The sequence below is a fragment of the Echiichthys vipera genome (genome assembly GCF_963691815.1).
Source record: "Echiichthys vipera genome assembly, chromosome: 11".
NCBI lineage: Eukaryota > Metazoa > Chordata > Actinopteri > Perciformes > Trachinidae > Echiichthys > Echiichthys vipera.
Genome location: NC_139836.1, coordinates 29,619,185 through 29,644,323, shown reverse-complemented (window position 1 = coordinate 29,644,323; position 25,139 = coordinate 29,619,185). Strand labels below are relative to the sequence as shown.

Below are 25,139 nucleotides of genomic sequence, written 5' to 3'. Positions count from 1 at the left end.
CTCAGTATCATAGAGCTTGTTGTTTTTGTGATTGTTTCTGTTTCTGTAATTGTGCAGCAATTTCCTCATGGCCCGCTACTTGGAGGAGAAAGACATCCGGAACAAGGAAAAGGAGAAGAGTCATTCACCCAGCGAGCCTGAGGTGCTATTGGCTCCTCCACTGCCCGCACAAACTAAAGAAAAGAAGAGTGTTGATAAAGGTAGGGTAGCAACTAGTCTTTTTCCCTCTAGTTCTAGGTCATCAGCAGCCAAACACTGAACCTACACACGTTTTTGTGTTTGTCCCAGAAAGGGATCATAGAGCTCTATAATGTCAAAGTTTCCATCAGAATTACTGTCCTAGCTACAAGGACAGATGGGATGTACTTTTTACAAAAAGACCTCTATTTATGTTCATTTCTTTTGGTTGGATGACTTGAGTACCTTCAGGAAGGTAAGCTTTTTTGTAGCAGATTTTATTTGTCAAGCCTCGGAGATATGCTAGGATATTTTGTTAACCCAACTGGGCTGTGAAATAACTTTGTAATTAAATGAAATATAATGAAATGCTTTAACACTGCAATGGAAATGTTGGTATCTTGTAAACCCATGAGGGTTGGGCACAAAAATTTAAAAAAGCAATCAGTTGACATTGTTTAAACTGAGTTGCATATTAAACTTGACCTACAATAATATGAAATGTGGCCTAAAGCCTATAAACATATCTTTTTATGACGCATACAACACTAAGCTATTAAAATAATTATTATTGACAAAGTCATATACATCATGTTTTAATGTAAAACATATGTGTGGAAGGCGCTGTGAATCCTAAACTGAACAGTATCTGTTGATAGCTACCGATCATCAACTTGGGGCAACAAATCTTCTTCTGTTTCTCATTTATGTTTCTCTATAAAGAGCATCACCTGAAAATCCAAAATGTGCATTCAGATTCCTTTTGTCAGATGAATGTTTCCTAGTTATTAGTTTTTTTCTTGCATCACAGGCAAAAAGAGCAACACTGCAGAGAAGCCACTTCCTCCAGCAGAGCCACCAGAACCAGTTTTGCCTGGGAGCTTGGCAATTGGCTCAGTGTCTCTGACTGTGGCCAGGACTGCGGCAAATATACAGGGTATCCCTCTCTACAAATACATAGCAGCTCTGAAGAACAGACAGGTTAGACCATGCAAGCAACAACACATGTAATCACACAAACTACACTAGGAGCAACGTGTAATGAATGTCTTAAACCACTTAATTCAGGCTCCCACCTGGTTTCACATCCCTGTCACTTTGGTAACTTTGCTGAGCTGTGGGAAGACTTCTCCTGGGAAACTGAGTTTACTGGAGGAGGTCATCCTGATCCCCAAAGCTGGACAACGAGTCAAACAAGTACTCAGAACTCTTCAAACCTCTTTGTGTAGTCGTTACATGCTCCATCTGTTGGAAGTTAGAATAGACCTGTATTAGTGTTCTTTGTGAAAGTTCCTTTGCTTCCTTTGTTGTTGCTATGGTGTTGTATATTATTATTAGTGTTGCACGACAAACCTATACAAGAAAGGTACCGCGGTACCCTGCCGTTAAAAACAATACTATTTCAGGTTTTATTAGTATCGGTACTTTATGAAAACAGTGTCCTTCTGTAAACGGTTTAAATCGATACAGACCATGGGAGGTAGTTCAGAGAGCTGCAGGTTAGCGGTAGATAACATAAATATCAGCTTGGGCGACTGTGGCTCAGTGATGGAGTGGGTCGTCCTACATTCGAGAGATTGGCGGTTCGATTCCCTCCTCCCCCGGTCGAAGTGTCCTTGAGCAAGACACTGAACCCCAAATTGCTCCCCGTGCTGCGCATGGGTGTGTAAATGTGGTGTGAATGGTCAGATTAGATGCCATCAGTGTGGATGTCAGTGTGAATGGGTGAATGTGACACGTAGTGTGAAAGCGCCTTGAGTAGTCAGAAGACTAGAAAGGCGCTATATAAGTACAAGTCCATTTACCATTTACAAGTCCAAATATCCCCTCGGATATAACGTTAAGTCAAGTAAGTGTTTATTTAATGACAAGTGAATTTGTAGTCTAAACTAACTGAACAAATATTATAAAAACCAAAACATGTACATAGTGCCCCATTATAAGCAAACCATGTGTATAAAAGTATACATAATGTAAATATTCTTGTTCTTAATCCTTCTAATGAACTTACATTATTCCATCAACAAAAAAATTACTTCATTTAGGCTTCTACAGAACCTTTTTCACCAGATTTGCACGAGGCAGTCAGGGGTAAAGCTAACTGTTTAACTGTCTGATGTGGTTCACACATCTCTCTATGTAACAGTTCACACTGGAGACATTAACTTTACCATGAACATGAGCTGGTGTTTACAAGTATGATCAACAACTCCAATTATAATCTATTGATCTACTGATCTATTTTAAGTCAATCAGTGCTGGTAATATAATAACAGCATGTACTTTTTTGGTCAATAATTTATCATTTATGTTGTAAATTATGTTGTTTAAAATGGTCTACTTAGAGCACAGACATCCACCAGGTCTGGGTCATTTGTGTTGTACTTTAGTGCGCTACTGTAGTTTGCGGGTTTTGAACTTTATCAAATTGCAAATTACCCCTTTGTGGGATGAATAAAGGATTATCCTATTTTATGAACTGAACATGTTAAGTAGCTATAAAGCTCAGCAGATTTTACAAAAATATATTGTTATTTTGACTTTTTAAGTTTAGGTGTTTTAATTCATAAAAATAAATCATTTGAAGTTTGACGTTCTGTCATCTAATATTTTATGCCATTACTTTTGATGATGTTGGTATCGAGGTGTCGTTTCAGTATCGGTATCGAGATATTTTAAGCAAGTATTGTACCAAAGTCATGATTTTGGTATCGTGACAAGGCTCATTAGTGAAGCACTTCACTTCTTCTATATTTAATGTTAATGTTTGATAAATGCACTGAACTGAACTTCTTCAACAGATCATCAAATTGACCCTTGAGTTACAGAAGGAGATGATGAGAATAATGAACACTTCAACAAAAGTGGTGAGGGACATTACCATTTATTCACTGTAAGAATAGGACTTGAGTTCACAAAGGCTTTATGAGAGCACATAATTTAAAAATTGGATGCAAGATTCAAGGCCTTTTCTGTTACTGAGCTTTCCTAAAAGTTATAGACAAAACAGGATATTTGTTTTTCATTTTCATGGTCTTCATGCAGGCCTGTAGGTATGTAGAAATGCTTATTAAAGAATTCAATCTATTGGTTACCTTTTCCTTCATGCAGCATTTATTCTGTATACAGTTATTTTTCTGCATTGTTCAATGACCCATAGCCTGAACATTCATAACGTGAACAATGAAGCACACACTTGTCTTCTATTAATCTTGCAATGATATCCGTTTCATTCAAACCTATGAATGAATACTTTGTCATCCATTGTCATTCAAATGCAGCTTCAGGATAGCACAATACTTAGATGATGCTGAAAAGGTGAACTATTCCTTTGATCCCAGGCCACCCAGGCAATGATGTGTGACAGGGGAGCCCTGGCTGTGACCTACGAGCGACTTGAGCAGCCTCTAGATCTGATCACTGAAGCCTGCGCTAATATTGGACTGGCGCTGGGAACAGAGATCCATTTAGCAGTAAACTGTGCTGCCCCCGAGCTAATGGACTATGTAAGTACGAAAGAAGTTGCTTGCTTTATGTGAGCCAAGGTTTTTGGAGTCCTTGTACTTTTAAGGAGGTCAGTTCATATGCAAATACAATACAAGCAGTGAGGAAAATCAAATTTGTTTTCTTCTTCTCTTCCTCTAAGTCTAAAGGAAAGTATGAAATTGCAACAGGAGTTTTGAAGGCTCCAGATGAATTAGTGGAGGTGTACCAAACCCTCATCAGCAAATACCCAGCAGTGGTGGCCTTAATCGATCCATTTAGGACAGAGGTAAGTCCAAAACATTTTCATTCTTTAATCAATATGTTCAAGTTCATGTATAAAGACAACAGTGTTTATATATTGTAGACAACATTGTTTATATACAATATTTCATATTTATTTATCTTTTTTTGTCGTAAAAGTCAGATTCAGGATTCTTCTTGGGTCTAAATAGAGCCCTCTCCACAACGACTTCCTGGTTGATCCAATACGGAAGTGCCAAAAACTGCAGTTCTCCGAGTGACACAAAGATACAGTGACTGGGACAATAGAGAAACTTTTGACTATGTCTCATGGAATATATATACTGCCATTCTTGCTGTCACTAAACGACTTCACACTGCTAGGGCAGCCTCTCTCTCCTCTGCTCTAATCCTTTTGGACCTTTCTGCAGCATTTGACTCAGCAAGATCCTTGTTTCCACCCTCCAGCAATTAGATATCTCAGGCTCTGTACTCTCCCTGCTCACATCCTACCTAAAAAAATGCACATACCGGGTAATTTGGAGGCTCTGTGTCTGAACCTTGTCATCTTACGATTGGGGTCCCTCAAGGTTCAGTCCTGGGTCCTCTCCTCTCTGTACAACAACTCCCTTGGTTCTGTCATTTACTCACATGGTTTGTCCTATTACAGCTATGCTGGTGACACCCATCTTACTCTCTATTTTCCTCAGTCCGACACACTTGCAGCAGAACGGATCTCTGTCTGTCTGACTGACATTTCTCAATGGATGTCTGCACACCACCTGAAACTCAACCTAGACAAGACAGAGTTGATTTTTCCCCCTCGAAAAGGCTCTCCCACCCAAGACCTTACTATCACCCTTGACAACTCTGTGGTAGCCCCCACCCAGGAAGGATGGGTGTGACGCTTGACGACCAACTCTCCCTAACAGCCAATATTGCTGCACCAACCAATCGTGAAGATACATGTTGCACAACATCAGGAGGATACTTCCTCTTCTGAACCAGAAGGCAGCACAGGTTCTGTTCTAGGCTCTTGTCATATCACGTCTTGACTCCTGTAACTCCCTCCTGGCTGATCTGCCGGCCTGTGCCATCCGACCTCTGCAGCTCATCCAGAATGCAGCGGCAAGTTCTCTCACACTATAGCCCTGCTCCGCTCCTTTCGCTGGCTTCCTGTAGCTGCTCGCAACCGCATTGAGACACTAACACTTGCTTATCGTGCTACTAATGGCTCAGGCCTAGCTTAAATCCAGCACATGGTTAAACCTTGTCCACTCCGCTCTGCATCAACCAATCGGCTTGCTGCTCCCTCACTGAGAGGAACACAGAGTCACTTGACTAATTCACGACTGTTTCTGTCCTACACATCTTCAACCGCAGGCTAAAAACGCATCTCTTTCCACTGCACCTTGGCTAAGAAGAAGAAGAAGAAGAAGAAGATGGTGTTTAAAAAAAAAAGGACTTACAGTATATGTAGCACTCTATAGATCTTATTTGAAGCTAATGCACTTACTTAACAACTTGCTCTTCTGGTTTGTACCCTAATTGTTAAATGCACTTATTGGAAGTCGCTTTGGACAAAAGCGTTAGCTAAATGAAATGCAATGTAATATAATATCTAAGAATATAGTATCATTTTAATTATTAGCTGTTCAAATTTGTGAGGTGGCACCGGCTGGCACAAGCTCTACTCTACTTCACTGACACACACACGCACACACACACACACACACACACACACACACACACACACACACACACACACACACACACACACACACACACACACACATTCAAATTCAAATTCAAACAACTTTATTTATCCCCACAGGGCAATTTAGTTTGCAGCCTCAGTCACATAGAAACAAGAAACAACAACTAAAACAAAGACACATACAGCATCCACTCTGTCTGTACTGCAGGGGCCTGTTTCACAAAGCAGGTTTAGTGAAAACTCTGAGTCTGTTAACCCTGAAATGAGGGAAACTCTGAGTTTTCCGTTTCACAAAGGGAGGTAACTCAAACCAGAGAGAGAGGGGTAACTCTAGCCTGTTTCACAAAGAGAGGTAACTTAACCTCTCGTACAGTTACCATGGTAACATGCTCCTCAGAAAACCTGGAGTTTCTCTCTGTCTCCGCCCTCTTTCAGCCACACACGGTGTTTGATTTCCTCATTCATTCAGTCAGCGGGCGAGTTTTTTCGTAGTATAGTTCTGTCGTCTGTTTTTTCCGAAAATCATTGCAAACATCAGACATTATAAGTTATATTAGGTGGCGACTATTTCACTACCATGGCATGTCCTTTTGATAACGATCCTGTGGATGAAGGTGCAGAATTACTGCGTAGAGAATTAAATATTCGTCGGGAGATGATTATCAAACTATTGATTATAGATGTTCTTGCATTTCCAGGCAATTCTCTTTTTGAGCGGTACCGTTTCATATCACAGCAGATATTCTGTGTTGCGCTGCGTTTTTTTGCAAACGGGAGTTTTTGTATACAACATATAAAAATCATTCAGTAGGCCTATATAGAAGTTATATTAGGTGGTGAATATTTACACTGCCATGGCATGTCCTTTTGATAATGATCCCGTGGATGAAGGTGACGCATTACCGCAAAGAGAATTAAATATTCGTCGGGAGATGATTATCATAGACGTCCTTAATATACTGCAGCCATAATAACAAAATTAATGAAATGGATCTTTTGAGCAAGTTGAATGTATTTGACTTAGCGTTTCCTAAATATAATCCCAGCTTTTCTTGCAATTCATAGGTTCAAAAGTGTGTGCTTTTAGTTGGGTTACCGGTATATAAACTACTCCTATAGGTGGAAACAACAGCCTTCTGATCCAGAATATCACCTATAATGCGAGGGGGCTGAATACGCACAACACCGTTTCATGTCACAGTCCATCTCATCCCTCCTTACATTTCCAACACAACCAGTAATGCTCCCATATCCCAGCAGATGTTGTGTGTTGCGCTGCGTTTTTTTGCAAATGGGAGTTTTTTATACAACATTTATATGTTGTATATAACATCATATGGGGGGCAAGGTAACGCCGCCCTGAGGGCATCAAACAGATTTCCTGACCGAGGATGTTGTCAGGATGACTAATGACCTTTCTGGCTTTCTAGATAACTCCTTTTCTAGATACACACACAAAGATACGTAAAATCATAGAGAAAGACCCATGTGAGGGAATTATATGTGTGTAATGGATGCTCTTGACTCAGACGGAGCTTAAGTTATGCCTCACCTATGAATCACCTGTAGTAAGAGCTAGTACGATGTAGTATCTTAGGTTCCTGAAGAGCCGTTATGAAGCTCATAGTGGACAGCTCCAGGGGGCTCTGGCCGACGCCAACTTGTCTTAACTCCGCCTGCACCTAGATAATCCAATATTTTCTGTACCAGGCTGTAAATATTTTAACATGGGGTGTTTTATGGGGATTTGCTCTGTTTTGGAGACAGCCTTAAGTGGACACTCGATGAACTTCAGTTTTAGTACTTCCGCATTGACTTAATTTCTCTTCATACACCAAGGTTGCAGGTGGTTTGTATACATATGTATGAACATGTATACTGCATGTATTTCACTCCAATGTGTATCCTTGTTCTTGTAAACACCGGAGATCAAAATTAAAGAACAAATTATAAATACTTGGATTTTTTCTGAAATACTGTTGTTTTTTTTTTATTAAATGAGAGTCCCAGTTTAATACACCTCTCTGCGCTGCCCTTATCACAGACACCCAGGAAGCAGAGTGGCAGTCTTACACACCTCTCTGCGCTGCCTGTGGAGCACTTTCCAGCTCACTATCCTATACAAACGCTGTCTGCCCCACAATCATTTAAATTAATTAAATCAAAAATTAACAGAAGAGGAGCTTCACAGAAAAACGTAAAAGAAATCAATCTGCGATTTTGCAACAAAGTTGTAAAATAAAATGTGGACTTTTAAACATCAGATCTCTGCCATCTAAAGCTGTATTAGTAAATGATCTGATATTAGATAACCGTATTGATATTTCTGACTGAAACCTGGCTGTGTCATGAAGAATATGTTAGCTTAAATGAATCCACTCCTCCCAGTCATATTAATACTCATATTCCTTGAGGAGGAGACGTTGTATCTATTTCTGACTCAGGCCTATTAATCAACCCTAAACTAAATTATAATTCATTTGAAAGTCTCTTTCTTTGTCTTTCACATTCAACCTGGAAAACTGTGCAGCCAATTATACTTGTTATAGTGTACCGTGCTCCTGGTCCGTACTCTGCATTTCTATTGGAGTTCTCAGAGTTTCTGCCAAATTTAGTCCTTAAATCTGATAAAGTAATCATTGTAGGAGATTTTAATATTCACGTGGACGTTGATAATAATAGCCTTGGTATTGTGTTTATCTCTCTATTAGATTCGATTGGTTTAAGTCCGAGTGTACATTAACCTACTCATTGTTTTAATCACACCCTAAAACTTGTTTTGTCTTATGGTGTGGAAATTGACTTAATAATCTTTCCACAGAATCCTATTTTATCCGACCATTATTTAATAACTGTTGAATGCATATTACAGGACTACTCACCTCTGGGCAAAAGTTTCTACACTAGATGTTTATCTGATAGTGCTACAAAAAAATTTCAAGAAGCAATTCCATCCGCATTAAATTTAAGGCCCAATCCTAATATTCAGGGATTCCTATACTGTAATTGATCACCTTGTTGTCAGTGTTGCAGGCTCACTACAAACAACACTCGACTCTGTTGCTCCTTTAAAAAAGAAGATAATGAAACATAGGAAGTTAGCTCCTGGGAATAACTCACAAACCCGTGAATTAAAAAAGTATCGGCAAAATTGGAGAGTAAATGGCTTTGCACTAAATCGGAGGAATCTCACTTAGTTTGGCATGAAAGTCTAAAAACATATAGGAAGGCCCACCGTAATGCCAGAGCAGCCTATTACTCATCTTTAATAGAGGAGAATAAGAACAATCCTAGATCTCTTGTCAGCACTGTAGCCAGGCTGAGCCATGTATTCCTATAACCCTCAGTAGTAACGACTTCATGACCTTCTTTAATGACAAAATTATAACTATTAGAGACTTAATCAACTTGCTTGACACCAATTTGTTTTTAAACCCAGGCACCTTAGAAACAACTGTACGACCTGATGTATATTTGGACTGTTTTTCTACAGTTGACCTTTCGGCATCAAAGCCTTCTACTTGTCTCCTAGACTCTATTCCAACTAGGTTAGTTAAAGACGTGTTATAATAATAATAATAATAATAATAATTAAAAAAAATCATAATATAGATCTAATCTTGAAGGTGATGCCTTTTTGTATGGGAAGCCAGTGAAGTCCACGGAGGATGGGAGGTGGGCAATGTTGCAAAGGTGGAAGAAAGAAGTTTTGGTGATGTGGTTGATGTGTGACTTGAAGGAGAGTGTGGGGTCCATGATGATACCTAGGTTTCTGACTGGGGGTAGAAAGTGACAGAGTGACCATTGATATAGAGGAAGACGTTCTGGAAGGTGGGGAGGATGGATTTTGGGCCGAAGATGATGATTTCCGTTTCATTGCTGTTGAGTTTCACGAAGTTGTGGTTCATCCAGGTTTTGGTGTCGGTGAGGCAGTCGGTGAGGGTAGAAAGAATGGCGGGAGTAATGGCTTTGGCGGTGATGTACAGCTGGGTATCGTCTGCATAACAGGGAAAGTGAAGACCATGGCGGAGGATAATGTGACCTAGTGGGAGCATACAGAATGAAGAGGACTGGACCAAGCACCGAGCCTTGAGATACTCCATGTGAGACAGGGAGGATGTGGGATTTGTGGTTGTTGATGAAGATGTAGTGGAATCTTTCAGACAGGTAGGAGGTGAACCAGGTGAGGGCGGAGTCAATGTTGCTAATGGATTGCAGACGGCTCAGGAGGATGGAGTGATTGACGGTGTCAAAGGCAGCACTGAGGTCGAGGAGGAGGAGAATGATGAGGGAGCCGGAGTCATAGGAGACTAAGAGGTCGATGGTTAATTTGAGTAGAGCTGTTTCAGTGCTGTGGTGGGTTCGGACGCCAGATTGGAATGTTTCATACAGGTTATTAAAGAGGAGGTATTGCTTGAGTTGTGTTAAGACGGCTCAAGGTTGGAGATGGGTCTGAACTTGTTGGGGTCGTCAGAATCAAGGCCAAGCTTTTTGAGAATGGGGGTGATGGCAGCAAGCTTAGGAGGCGGGGGGACGGTGCCAGAGGTAAGGGAGTAGAAGCCTGTGAATGTTCTCATTTGTCCAGGTCATCCTTATCCCAAAGCAATTTCAGTCAAAAGCAACTTGACTTGGTTATTTGTCTAGGAAGACATTTCACCTCTCATCCAAGAGGCTTCATCAGTTCATGTACGCATCTGACCAGGCTGGGACTGGTCCAACTATCTGATGTGGAGATCCAGGTATTCAACCTTTCACAAGGCCGATGATGTCACTGGAACCCTTTGTGCTCCAAGAGCCAATGACCGTCGTTTGAGTAACAGTCGTTGGTGGGAAGTTGGTTTCGACTTTTTTAGTGCTCTACTGGGTTACAACGACAGTCAAAGGGATCAGAGGAGGCCATCTGTGAACAGTTGTTCTTTAAGTTTAGATTGTTGAATCTCCTTTTAAACCATCTGTCATCTCTGTCCAGGATGTGAACAATGTTGTCCCTTAAGGGGTCGTCCTCCATTTGGTTCGATCCCCAGCTCCCCCGGTCCACATGTCGAAGTGTCCTTGGGCAAGACACTGAACCCCGATTGCTCCCCGTGCTGCGCAGGGGTGCGTAAATGTGGTGTGAATGGTTAGATTAGATGGTATGAAGATGTCCACAGCCATCTGTGTGAATGTCAGTGTGAATGGGTGAATGTGACAAGTAGTGTGAAAGCGCCTTGAGAAGTCAGAAGACTAGAAGGTCGCTATATAAGTACAAGTCCATTTACCAAAGGAGTGGGCTTTCTCCACTTTGGTTTTCTTTCTGGAAGCAGCTGCCGTTTTCATCAAACCCAGTAACACACTCAGACAGAGACTAGTACATCCCAAGGACAACAACCACACACCCACAGAAGCAATCTGGTTTTTGCTGTCCAATGCAACGAAGAATGCAAATATCTCTACATTGGAGAAACAAAACAACCACTGCATAAACGCAGGGCCCAAAACAGGAGAGCTAACTCCTCAGGCCAGGGGTCCGTTTCACAAAGCAGGTTAAAAAAACTCTGAGTTTAACCCTGAACTCTGAGTTGATCTACTCTGAGATAGGAAACTCTGAGTTTTCGGTTCCAGAACAGCAGATTTGCGTTAGGTTGATCAACTCAGAGTAGTTTGACCTGGAGTTAAGCGCGTGCACCACAAGTAAAAAAAGACAGCATCAATGGAGCCCTGATTCGACGAGTCACCATGGCAACGGGGAAGCGGAGGTACGCTACCACTGGAATTGGAAATATTAATGCGCTCATACGGAGAGTTTAAGCAGGTTTACACCGCTGAAGCAGCAAAAGAGAGGGAGACGTGCGGGAGAACATTGCTGCTCAGGTCAGTGCATAAGTTTAAATGTAGTCCTGTTGCAATCACAGTAATATCACAGGGGAAACTGCTTGAGTGGGAGCCTATTAGTTTATTTCATTTAAGTGCAACCCCGCGGGGGAGAAGCGCACTTTGCAGCAACTTAAGATGAAACATAAAAACATACAGGTATTCAAACAGGTAAAACATCGGCACAATCTCATGGTGACGCCTCATTTTGAGCATGCTTTACATGGTAAAGTAAATATTACCGTAAGCAAAAAAACGCAGCGCAACACACAATATCTGCTGTGATATAAGAGCATTACTGGTTGTTAATGTTGGAAATGTAAGGAGGGATGAGATGGACTGTGACATGGAACGGTGTTGTGTCGTATTCAGCCCCTGCCGTGAAATAGACCCCCTCGCATTATAGGTGATATTCTGGATCAGAAGGCTGTATAGGAGTAGTTTATATACCGGTAACCCAACTAAAAGCACACACTTTTGAACCTATGAATTGCAAGAAAAGCTGGGATTATATTTAGGAAACGCTAAGTCAAATACATTCAACTTGCTCAAAAGATCCATTTCATTCATTTTGTAATTATGGCTGCAGTGTATTAAGGACGTCTATGTGCGGTCTGATAATCATCTCCCGACGAATATTTAATTCTCTGTGCGGTAATGCGTCACCTTCATCCACGGGATCGTTATCAAAAGGACACGCCATGGTAGTGAAATAGTTGTCACCTAATATAACTTCTAATGTCTGAATTTTGCAGTGATTTTCTGAAAAAACAGACGGAACTATACTACGCCAAAACTTGCCCGCTGACTGAATGAATGAGGAAATCAAACACCGTGTGTGGCTGAAAGAGGGCGGAGACAGAGAGAAACTCAAGGTTTTCTGAGAAAAACCTGGTCCCGACCAGGTTAGTTTCAGAGAGCATGTTATCATGGTAACTGACCGAGAGGTTAAGTTACCTCTCTTTGTGAAACAGGCTAGAGTTACCCCTCTCTCTCTGGTTTGAGTTACCTCCCTTTGTGAAACGGAAAACTCAGAGTTTCCCTCATTTCAGGGTTAACAGACTCAGAGTTTTCACTAAACCTGCTTTGTGAAACAGGCCCCTGGACTCTGCTGTCCACTTACTTCTCAAGGAGCCCACTCCTTTGAGGACAACAATGTCCACATCCTGGACAGAGAGGACAGATGGTTTGAAAGAGGAGTAAAAGAAGCCATCTATGTAAAATTAGAGAAACAATTGCTAAGCAGAGGAGGAGGTCTGAGACACCACTTATCTCCAATTTACAATGCTGCACTTTCATTCTTTCCCAGGAGATTCAATAATCTAACCTCAAAGATCAACTTTTCACAAATGGCCCTCTGTGACTCGACTGTCATTGTAAACCAGTAGAGCACTAACAAAGACGAAACAACCTTCCCACCAACAACTGTCAGTCCAACGACGGTCGTTGGGACTTGGAGCACAAAGGGTTCCAGTGACATCATCTGCCTTGTGAAAGGTGTAACACCTGAACCTCTTTAAAGGCCCAGTCTTCATCCAGTGGTACTAGAAAACTATAGACCTATATCTAACGTTCCCTTTCTCTCTTAAATCCTTGGCTGAGGTCATCAGGTTGTGGAGGACATGACGTAGAGCAGGGGGAGGGGTTGGATAGGTAGGTGTGAAATGATGTGGTGAGGAGCAGACAAAGGGTCTGTAAGGAGGAGGAGTAGGGGGAGGTAAATTGGCAGTAGTTGAAGGGCAGCCAGCAGCAGAGTCATGTGGGAGATAGGCCGCAGTATCAAACCTATTGAAAAATAGGTTCAGTTCATTGGCCTGGTCAAAACGACCCTCCAACCCCGTTCTACCAGTCTTCTGGAACCCGGTGATGGTTCTTATACCACTCCACACGTCCCTCATGTTGTTTCGCTGGAGTTTGTTCTCCAGCTCTCTCCTATAATTGTCTTTAGCCTCCCTGATTTTAAGTTTGAGTACCCCCTGCACTCTCCTCACCTCATCACGGTTGCCATCTCTGAATGCTCTCTTCTTTTCATTCAGGATGGCGTTAATGTCCTTGGTGATCCAAGGTTTATTATTGGCGTAACAGGTTACAGTCCAAGCTGGGACATTGCAGTCCACGCAAAAATGAATGTAGTCTGCGATGCACTCAGTTAGAACATCGATATCCTCCCCGTGCGGCTCACAAAGTGCAGGCCATTCAGTCACTTCAAAGCAGTCCTGCAGTGTCTCATAAGCCTCCTCAGACCACCTCCTCACAGTCCGTGTGGTTGTAGGCTTCCTCTTCACCAGAGGCACAGAGCAGGGTTTGAGGTGAACCAGGTTACGATCTGACCTGCCCAGAGTGGGGAGAGAAGAGAAGCTTTATGCATCCTTAATGTTAGCATACATCTTATCCAGAGTCCTCTCCTCTCTGGTAGGACAGCTCACGTACTGTTGGAAGGTCGGCAGAACCCAAGGTTACGTGGTTAAAGTCTCCCGACATGATGATGAGGGCACTGGGATGGCGAGTCTGGAGTTTGAAGGTGGGGGTGTTGATAATGCTGCTGGCAAATGTCGGGTTTGCAGAGGGAGGGATGTACAGAACAACAGTGATGACATGTGGGATCACTCTGGGCAGATGGTCAGCAGTTCAACATTGGGGCTACAGAGTTGTTCTTTAATGGTGATATGACCAGGGTTACACCATCTTCTGATTACTAGAACTGCAAGCCCCCTTCCTTTACGCTTACCGCTCTCGGTGCAATCCCGGTCAGCCCGAATGGTGTGGAAGCCTTCCACGAAGACGTTCTAGTCCGTGGTTTCCCCGTGCAGCCATGTCTCTGTGAAACACATCAGACTGCACTCACGGTACTCCGGGTGGCTCTGTTAGTGCCGTTAGTTCATCCATTTTATTGTACATTTCACATAACAACAACTTAAATCTTCTCCTCTCCATAAGCCCGTCCCGTCTCGACCCTCCTCTATTGCTCGACTTTGTTTTTCTCCAGAGTTCTGCGTGGTATATCAGCTGTTCTGTCCGCTATGCCGCCCGGCATTAGCGCGATCAGCTGTTCTCTGGAGTAAACAAAGGCAGTGTGTCCTGGTGGAAGCGGCATTGGTAAAAACAACACACACAAAAAATACGAAAACAATTGAAAGTAACCTTATTGTAGAGAGCGGAACTTCACAGAGTTAGGGTGCAGAAACAGAACAAACAAAAGGAGAATAGAAGTTAAGAAAGTTTTAAAAAGCAAACTAATGGCTGGAGCAGTAACAGTCAGCGTGCAACCTTTGCGCATGCGCACTCATATACATGTTGTGTGGACAGAGGAGAACTGGTCCACAGTGACTTCAGTAATGAGAGGACGTCCAATTTATTTGCGTCTGATGGGAAACATTCTGTTGGGCGTAGGAATGGGGAAAGACTGAACCCAACGTGTGTCATGGTTTGGGGGATGTTTTCTGCAGCAGGAGTTGGGCCTCTTGTACAGTTACATGGCAGGGTGAATGCAAACATTTATGTGAACCTCCTTCAGCAACATGCAATATCTTCACTGCAACTGTCTCCCAATCAGCTGCAATTTTCATGCAAGGCAATGCCCCCTGTCACCTGTAAAACAGGTGAAGCAGTTCCTTGAAGCTGAGAATATTGAAACAATGAAATGCCCAGTGTCCAGATCTAACCACCATAGAAAATCTCTGGAAGATCCTTGGTAACAAAGTAATGTCTAAGAAACCAACTCCAGTTAGTGAACTGTGGAATAGAGTGAAGAAGAATGGACCAAGATCAAACCAGAGCAGTGTGAGAAACTAGTGATGTCCTGTGGGTGCAGATGTGCTGAAGTCATTCAAAGCTGTGGCTTCTACACTGCCTGTTCATTTTTGAATCCGAGAGAAGAAAACACTGTTGAAATCTTCTCTTCTGACACAATGGTTGCTGTTCATTAATTTTTCTTTTTTCTTTTTTTTCACAAAATAAAGGTTGTTGTTGAAAACCTTGGTTATTAAAAAAAACATGCTAAGACAGCAGTGGAATAGCCACAGCTGATATTCTATCAAATTCTGAACAATAATAAAAATAGAATATATCAAGTATTTATAATTTGTTCTCTAATTCTGATGTCCAGTGTATGTGTTTTTGTTCTGTCAGGACATAGAGCAGTGGCAGAAACTGAGCAATGTGATTGGAGACTCATGTTCGCTGCTCTCTGACATCACCTACAAGTCAAAGGCCCCGCCCCTTCCAGGAGTCAGAGGTCACATCTTAAAACACATTCACAAGACAACAGTCAGTGATCTGATCTGCATCACATCAGAGCACCAAGGTAACAGATAAATAAAAAGATAGCAGTACGACTGCTCAGCAATACTGTTTTATACAATACAGAATTCTTTGACTTTCTGACTCTATTTATAAACTATAAGAAGCATATATGCTTTTTAGTTAACTCAAATCCTCGTCAGGAGCAGGAGCAGGTAGAGTTGTCAGGGAACAACAGTGTGATTACACCCAAGCAAAAAAAAAGTATACTTTAGTGTATTAGAAATATATTCAAAATGTTCAAAATATATTATAAATATACTTTACCTTTTGTGCCTAATTTAAAGTATATTTAAAACATGTATTTTATATGTATTTTGAAGTACACTTTTTCAAAAGTGTACTTCAAAAACATGTCATTAAGATCAACTTCAGGGTACTAAAAATAAATATACTAATTCTTCAAAAATACTGCCACAGAGTGGGGAGGGACAGTTATAACCCGTGGAGCATGTGCAGACGCTTGACCCGATCATACTTTGGGAACACAGTTTACATGCAGAAATACTCAGGTTACTGAAGGAGATATCTAGGCCTGTTAGCCCGTGGGACGGTGTTTACATGGCGTTTGAGAAACCGAAATAACTGCCATATTCTGAATATAATCAGATTTTTAAACTGCATGTAAACGCACTGAATTGAGTACACACTAGGTATGAGTTGACTAATCAGTTGCACCAATTATTCTGATGATGTCTCAGGCCGAAACTATTTGTAAAATAGAGTATCAACACGTCACAGCTTATGGAGGAAATACTCAATAAATTCATGTAAAATATATTTCAATTCGGAACATGCTTCCTTTGTTAGATGTATTGTAAAGGTGTCAATGACAGATGCCTTGCAGTATTCTTTTTCATACTGTACATCTCCATTGAATGACCAACCACATGCTCCATATTAATGGGGACATTATATATAATATTATACTCTTTTTCAGGTTCATACATGTATTTTGTGTTTCTAATAGAACATGTTTACATGCTTTAATGTTAGCATGTATCTACATGTAGTAAACAGTCTGTGGGGGAATATAACAGCATTATCTACCATCAAATCACAAATAATGCTTTATAAACTAAATAACACACCTGGACTTGCTATAGCAGTAATGTGGTCCGTAATTAGGGAGTTAGAACAACACAAGCAACCAATATTACAGCTCTGTCAGCCATTAGCATGTAGCTACATGTTGTAAACAGCAGCATGTTCTACTTGAGCTGTGTGTAGCCCGGCATGCTTTTCCTGGAGCTGATAACCTTATTTGAAAATCATGAAATTAAATGAAAATACGCAAAGGTTGTAGAAAAAACTGAAAGAATGCGTTGACAGCAGTGTGTATCCTGAGCAGATCTGTTCATGGGGAGATAGACTGGTTACCCATACACACGTTTACCTCCTTATTTGAAACTGTGGTCATGTTTAGCATTAACATAAGACATTATAACAATATATATAGCAGAAACTAAGTAAAAGCATAATAGATCCACTTAAGCACATTTAGTGCTAATCTTTCTGTTCAGCGCTGTACCCTTTCTGCCTTAGCTATTGCTCCCCAGGAATGTGGTTGTATGAGTTACTTATCCATAGTCAGTGTATTACCTACAGTAGATGATGATTAGAACACCACCAGTTTGGAGAAGCAGGCAGGTCTACACAGGTCAGATACACTTCTGTGCTGAAGTGTGACTTCATTGTTTGAGTAATATATCAAAATCCCCTTTCCCTTCATTGAATATTGCTTCTATGGTGAATTGCTATCAATGCTAATTATGTGTGTGTGTGTGTGTGTGTGTGTGTGTGTGTGTGTGTGTGTGTGTGTGTGTGTGTGTGTGTGTGTGTGCGTGTGTGTTTACCTGTTGACGTGCCAGGTTCAGTGTTAATGGGAACAACGTGCAGTGAACCCTGCAGTGATGACTCTTTCTCAGATATAGTAAGTCTTATTCCCTCTCTTTTCACTTTGTTTCAGGCTTCCTGTCAACATTTGTCTGATCTTGTCTGAGAACAATTGTATCAGAGTATCAAACCTTGTTCCAACCATCTGCAGTAATGATGTGTCGTGTGTAATATCATGAAAAGATCCATACGGAGCTTTATAGTGACTTTCAGCTCATTGTTAAGTCTAGCCCACACTGCATAATTAGGGCTTGGCGTGTCCCTACCTTAACTAACATTATCTAACTCAAAGGTTCTCGACTGTTTTTCAGCCAATGGCCCCTTACAAGATAAAGAATATACAAGGACCCCCTCATGTATGTCCTTGGAATATTTGATGTAGCCAATCTTTTACACTTCTATAGTTTGGTTATGTGAAAGAACAACACAAAATAAATGTGTTAGAAATACATTGCGGCAAGTAACACTGCCTAAACAAAATATAAAAGGCAAATAAAGAGAAAAAGGCTAATTTGAGACACACACACAAACACACACACATGGACGTTTTCCTATCCAAAAGGTCAAAGGTCGACTTCACTGTGACATCAAAATGTTTCATAACTCAGGAACAGAAGACATACTGTCAGATACTGAACTGGTGACACTGATCTTCAAACAGTGTTGATTGATAAGATCTGAAGAAAAATACACATGATAGAAAAGTCTTCACTACTTTATAATTAAAAATTACAATAAGATTCACTGAACTAAATAAAAGAATAAAACATATTTGATGTCATGATAATTTAAATGAATGAATGTGAATCAGTGATTTAGCTAGTATTACTTGTGGAATAATAAACCGAAACAAGTCTATTGATTGATTCTGTAGACTCCAGGTTATAATTGTCTTTATTAAACTGCTCCAGTCACAACTGCACACTTGTAGTGGACCTGTTGCCGGTCAGCTCTCGACTCAAACATGTCTCGGAAAGCTGATTGCTTAACCTCTGCACGTGGCTTTTGATAGAGCATGTGCTGTAGGTAGATGGTTGCCATGGCACTTACACACAACCATCACTCTAGCTTGACTTTACAGTGAAGAAGTCCAGATGTACTCGTTTTTTTGTCTTTATTTTGTTCTGTGCTGAGTTCTCTGCAGACATCACTGCACGTGCTAAGAGACATGGTTTTATATTTCTACTGAAGGAATATGTGCACCAAACGTGGCTCGGATTAATTTTCAATCTTTTTTGGTCAGAAACTGCTCAGAGGGATATAAGCTCAGTATATATATATATATTATTTATTGTAAACTGATCTATTTTATATTTGTGGTTTTCATTGCTGTACCGTGTTTATTGTTATGCATCAAAATACCAAGGCAAATTCCTTGTATGACTGATTTTTATTCCAGCTCCTCAGTGTGGGTATTTGATGATTTTCTGACCTAAACAGAGCAGTGGCCAGTAGCAACTTAATCGAGTCCAGGTCAAGTTCAAGACCAGGTCCAGTTGAGTCCTGTTCAAGACCATAATAGGCAATAGTGTCTTTCTGATGCTAAAATAGTGAGTTAGAGTTAGGATGGATCTATAAACGACATTGATCTATCTACTAACATCAAACTAGTCAAGGCATAGCATTTAGGCCACGTTCTGTTCAACGGATCCTGAATCAGCACTCAGAAACAACTTGACCAGTTCTCAATAGTCGAGTCCAAGAGAATTCAAGTCCAACAAGAGACGAGATCATAACAAGTGCAAGATTTAAAAAAAGTGGTCTTGAGACTAAAGTACTTCAGCCCTGAGATTGAATATCTACTGTATTGATTATCAAGGAATATGAATATGTCAACTTAGGCTCGTGATGGGCATTTTTCAATAATTTCTTACATTTTATAGACCAAATATCTGATGAAGAAAATAATCAAATGATAATAATAATAATAATAATAATAATAATAATGATGGTAATAATAATAATAATAATAATAATAATAATATAATAAATACATATTCATTGCAAATGAAAGTAATCCTTTCACCAGCAAAGTCAATTTCTACATACTTACACTGTAACACCAATGTGTGAGTCGTACCCCCCCAACCCTTAGGTCAGCCTCCTGCTATGATTGGACCCAACCAATTCCTCCTACCTACCCTCAATTTCATTTAAGAGATACTTTACCCATTTGAATCCAGGTCTGTATTATGGCATTGTCGGCACTTTGCTCACATGAACAGTGGTGGAGCATCAGAAATGCTTCATTCTGTGAATTATCGGCAGATCTCTGAGGTTCCATTCTGTGGGGACTGCCACTGAGACAGGCCACACACTGTTCATCTGAACACAACGGGCACAATGCCATGACACAGACTGGATTCAAATAGTTAAAGTATCCCTTTAAATGTCTAAATACAACAGCAAAGTCATCAGCGTAAGCCCAGACAGCGTATGGTGATTTGTGTGTCGCTCCTCTTCTTCTCCCCCAGGCTGTGGGCCTAGGCCTGGACTATGTCAAACTGGGAGGTCTGAGCGGTGCTGAGAGGATGACTAAATACAACCGGCTGGTTTCTATAGAGGAAGAACTGGCCCAACAGGGAATCTTGGGTAGGTTTTTTATACTTTCTTTTAGCTGGACAGAGAAAAAGAAGGCCAGACAAAGCCAGAGAGAGAGAGAGAGAGAGAGAGAGAGGTAGTAATCCTCAGGCTTGAGAACACATCTCTCTCCCTTTTTCTCTGTGTGTTGGATGTGCAAAGAAACTGTGAGGAATGATACAAATGTGTGTCCCCGGATCTGTTAATTGGCCACCTAATTAGACACAGGGACACTCATTTCAAAAAAGCAGGCAAGGGCACTTGAGGGTTAATGAGAGATGAGTACATGTCTGTCTGTCACCAACTCCCATCCCAAAAAAAGTTGAGTGAGCATGTTATTGGTATTTAATATTTGTGTTCATACTACATGCTGAAGCCCAGAGTGGGCCAAACTGCAATGAAAGGCTCTGTGTGCTTCAGCTGCAGCAGTGGAAACATGGTTTCAGTCGTTATCTGAGGCAGGCGTTATCTTACTTTCCTACGCTGCGCCTGCAACCTGGAACAAGCTCCAGCAGAGGCTGAAGCTGTCCAGCTTTATTTCTTGAGGGGACTTCAAACTGCTTTTAGGAATGCTGTTGAGACAGTCTGTCGGGGTCTGCACTTGTACATAACTGAACTTGTACTTAACTTGTTCCTTGCCCTTTGCAGTTTGTACTGTATTATTTTACTGTTTTACTGTTTGTGTTGTATGTTGTGTCTCCTGTATGTTCAGTTAGTCTGTAACTTTGTGTTTTGCTTCTGCCTACCTGAACAGGTCCCTCTTGCAAATGAGACCCTGGGTCTCAATGACATTTTACCTGCATAAATAAAGGTTAATAATAAAAAAAAATGTTGTCTTGTCCACAGTCTCCGGGGAGAAGCACCCCCCTCCACTCTTCAGTGAAAAACCACAGGAGCGGTCGTCTACTGCAGAGGCCTCTGTCTGACAGCTTCTGTTGTAATGTCAGTGCTCCCACATCATATTTTACTTGTGCTGTTATCGCTTACTTACCTGCTGAGTTGATTCTAATCAAAGTGCATTAATCTAGTGTTACCATTGTGGCTTATTTAAAATCTGTAGTAAAAACATCAATATGAAGCTATTCAGAGAGATGCTAAGTGGGTTAACACAACCTTCAATAAAAAACGTTTTTTTTCCAGCCCTCAGACAGCTTATTGCTACTTCAGGAATATAAAGCAGGTATATACAACAACATGTCTGCTTTCAGGTCACAATCAATCATCTCTACACAATTATCCAAACACTGCAGCGCTCATGAGCCGTAACACAGCAGCACAAGCCTTCAGTATTCACTAAAATGGAAACAGGAGAGATCCACAGATGAAGGTCATTATTTCATGTGACCACTACTGCTGTATTTATACTGTTTAGTTGTTTTTTTTAACCAAAGAACTATTCAATTTCTAAAATTTTCAAATTTGTGTTTTTATATATATATAAATACAAATTTGAAAATTTTATATGTATATAATATATATATATTTACACAGAGATTCTGCAGTGCAATAAAGAAGATCCCCCATTATGCTGAACCAAACAACAGCAGCATAATGCTGCCCCAGTGTGACTTTAGATAGTGGGGCTGACGTTCCTGAGGCAACAGAGGCGTGACGTGTAGCACAACAGCCTCTGTGTCGAGTGTGTGTATTCTCGCCAGGCCGACTCTCCCTTTTACACAGATGTCAATTCAGTTCTGTGACTACCTCCGCTGCCGGCTTAACGACAGAACAGCCCCCCCCCCCCCTTCTTCTGTCACCGTACCTTTTATACAGAACGACAAGGCGGAATAAAGGTGCAACCTTTCCGCCTTGAACAGGCTATGTGAAAGGGGCTTTTGTCTACTTGAAACCTCTTCTCACAGTTTGCTCGTCACCAGGTTAAGACCAGTTCAACCATGGAAAACCTCCTTTTCAGATTGTTTTATTTGAATAATGGCAGAAGTCAAAGTATCCACTTCAAATCACAAGGAAAATGCATTTTTAAGTTGAGCAGAAATGTGTTTTATCTGCTCTCTCCTATTCTGTAAATCATCTTGCAACCCTTGGGGGGTCCTGACCCCAAGGTTGGGAACTAAGAACACTATAAAACTCTCCACTGAATGAAATTATTTTTATACTCACAGCTCTAAAAGGCATATTTACCAATCACACTCTTTCATATTGACTTATATATTGAATAATAGCATTGTGAAACAAATGAATACATAAAATTCTATAATCTGACGACGCAGTTAGATATCATATATTTTATACGGGCAGTGCTAAAATAATATATAGCAAAATGATTGAAGAGTGACAAAGTAGTTAATTTATTGTGTTCATTTAGCTAGTGGTAGCTAAATGCTTTAAAAGAACTTTATAAGAAAAGGCTGTAAGAAGCTGTGGGAGAATAAATGCCAGCGAATACACACACACACACACACACACAGCTGTGTCAGTGTTTTCCAACAAAGCCTGCCTCCTGTCTGTTTAGGACGTGTGAGGAAAAGGCCCCTGACTGACCCCTCTCATGGCTCCTCAGTTCCTGGAGGAAATGATTGTGTCAGTGTGTAAAAACAGGAGGGGAGAGGCCTGGAGGAGCATCCGCCCGGCCTGCAGCACAGAAAAAAAGGTCTGCTTGTATACAGTGGTTTCCCTCCCTGAAGGAGCTTCATAGGCACTTTGTGTACCAGCCACATACAGCTGCATCAATGGGCCTGTCAAATTAGTTTTCCCTCATTTACGGCTCTTATTTATTAAACAGACAGAACTTAAGTCTGGAAATGAAAATTTGAAAATCTGAAGATGATGATAGTAGGTCGCCATTTCTTTTTTATTTTGTATGTCAGCTTCACTGAAGGAAGGAAGCTTTATTTTTAGATTATTTTCTGGTTATACATTTGCCTCATTTACTTTATGACAGGCAAATAAATTAATTATCAAATGTTCTTCAACTGATTTCTTCTGAATTCTTCTAGTCTCATTCTGTGTTTTCTTTGTTTGCTGGCCGGGTACACTCAGTGTTGCTGTAACTGACAACCTCTAATCAATGAAGCATGCAGACACAAACTGAGGCTGGACACAGCAGCGTCTCAACTGAGGCAATTACAATGTTTGGGAAAATAAATGAAATGACTAACAGGTCAAATTAAGTGTTTCCCAGACACACTAAAAGGACCTCCCTAATTGCTGGTCCTTGAAGGGACAAGAATACAAAAACAACAAAACATTATATTGTATCGGCGTGTGACAAGGGCGAAGACGGAGGGCTGAGAATGGGCTGTGGGGGAAGAAAAGGACACAGCATGGTTTGTGTAATTACATGTTTTGCCTCCATCTGCGGTGTGTGTACTGTCCGTCGATCAACATCAGTGGCTGGAGCAGATGGCGGAGGAAGGAATTGAGACGGTCATTGACTTTGTCACTGCTGAGCTAGGGAAGATGGAGACAACAGAGCCACTCCTCTGAACCAAAGACTTTATTGCATGTTGGTATACTATTGAGTTATGCCAGGACGGCCTCGGCTACAAGAACCTCATTAGATATTGAGGCTATGAAGAGGCAAGGAAAAAAATCAATACAAAGGTCTTGTCTTCTTTTTTCATTTTACTCCTGCTCAAGCAGGTCGACTACTCTCTGACACTATCCTCGAACGTAATCCAAGATCATTCACATCATCATGCTACTTGTGTCAAGAGAAAATAGAGCAGGGAAAGCGCAATGTGCTCTCCGCACAACTGATTAGTTTAAAGTATCTCTTCACAGACCATTTCCTGTTTTTACCAGCTCCACTGTTGTGACTAATGTGCTGTGAAATAAAATCAGATTGTGACTTCCTGGAGTGAGGGATGCATATGGAAGATGGACAGGAGTCTTTGAAGCCTGCTGCTGCTGACTGTGGCCAGAGAACAGCCACAATGACATTTCCTCCACACTCTGTTCTGGGGGATTGGGAGCTGGAAATTGCACCTCAGTGCTAAACCAAGCCTAAGCTTTAATTAACAGCAGCACACAATGGGTGATGGACATCACCCACAGTTCACAGCTCTCATGTTTCAATCCCTCACTCAAGGAAGTGTGTGGGAAATTTGGGCAGGTGTCGAGGGAAAACAAAACAACACGTCAGCGGTTCACCATTGTGGTTAAATCACAGGCATAGTCATTGTGATTTTCAAAGGGCACAGGCTGATCCTCTGCTCCATACCTGACTAACACCCACCTCTGATTGAGGCTTAAAGGGGAAATCCACCCTGAGACACTTTAACACTGTTACAAAACAGCTAGTGCTCAAGTGTTTGCCATTTCTGGACTGATTGAAATGCTTGGTCTTTTTTTTACGCATGTGCCTTTGCTCATCATTATTATGATTTTCTCCACATGACGACAACAGAATGTGATGACTTGAACTAGTAGTAAAAAGTAGCTAGTTATACCCTGATATCTCTGTTATTTACTAAGAATAAAAATGATGTTTAACAAAATAACTGCAGATGTTACTAAAGTTAACTCATTTGTCTTGTCAAGTTATTGTGGACATTTTCAGTAATCAAACAAGAACACCATATTTCCTGTATCCATATTTTTCCAGTATCAACATTTTGCAGTTTGCCAGATAGGTTCAATACAAATGGTCCCTCATTATGTTGATTAAATTGTAATTTGGGATGCATTTCTTCTCTTAAAATATATGCGCTGTTGCAAATAAGTATAAACATAATTTCCAGGAGAGACATAAATTGCCAACAATCCCCCCGAAAAAAACTTTGACGACAACAAGAACAGAGCCGACAACAATATGAGTTATGTGAGTCTTACTAAGACTATTTTTAACCAAGCTTTAATGTATTAATCTTCATTTCTGTTTAATGTTATAGAAGCGAAAAGAGAAACATGTTGTTGATTATAAAATTAATTA

At 40.9% G+C, this 25,139-nt stretch overlaps 1 protein-coding gene across 1 annotated transcript in view; it reads left to right on the top strand.

Moving 5' to 3' along the window:
• eno4 (enolase 4) overlaps nucleotides 1–21,171 on the top strand; it is a gene marked incomplete at both ends in the record, with an annotated part of 44,259 nt that extends 23,088 nt beyond the window's left edge. The window contains 10 exons of the mRNA XM_083922491.1: nucleotides 58–200; nucleotides 989–1,158; nucleotides 1,246–1,374; nucleotides 2,979–3,041; nucleotides 3,519–3,683; nucleotides 3,824–3,949; nucleotides 15,599–15,773; nucleotides 17,641–17,702; nucleotides 20,140–20,257; nucleotides 21,092–21,171. Of these exons, the coding sequence (XP_083778617.1) occupies nucleotides 58–200; nucleotides 989–1,158; nucleotides 1,246–1,374; nucleotides 2,979–3,041; nucleotides 3,519–3,683; nucleotides 3,824–3,949; nucleotides 15,599–15,773; nucleotides 17,641–17,702; nucleotides 20,140–20,257; nucleotides 21,092–21,171 (1,231 nt within the window). The remainder of the gene's footprint in view (nucleotides 1–57; nucleotides 201–988; nucleotides 1,159–1,245; nucleotides 1,375–2,978; nucleotides 3,042–3,518; nucleotides 3,684–3,823; nucleotides 3,950–15,598; nucleotides 15,774–17,640; nucleotides 17,703–20,139; nucleotides 20,258–21,091) is intronic.
• Between the last annotated feature and the right edge of the window lie 3,968 nt (nucleotides 21,172–25,139).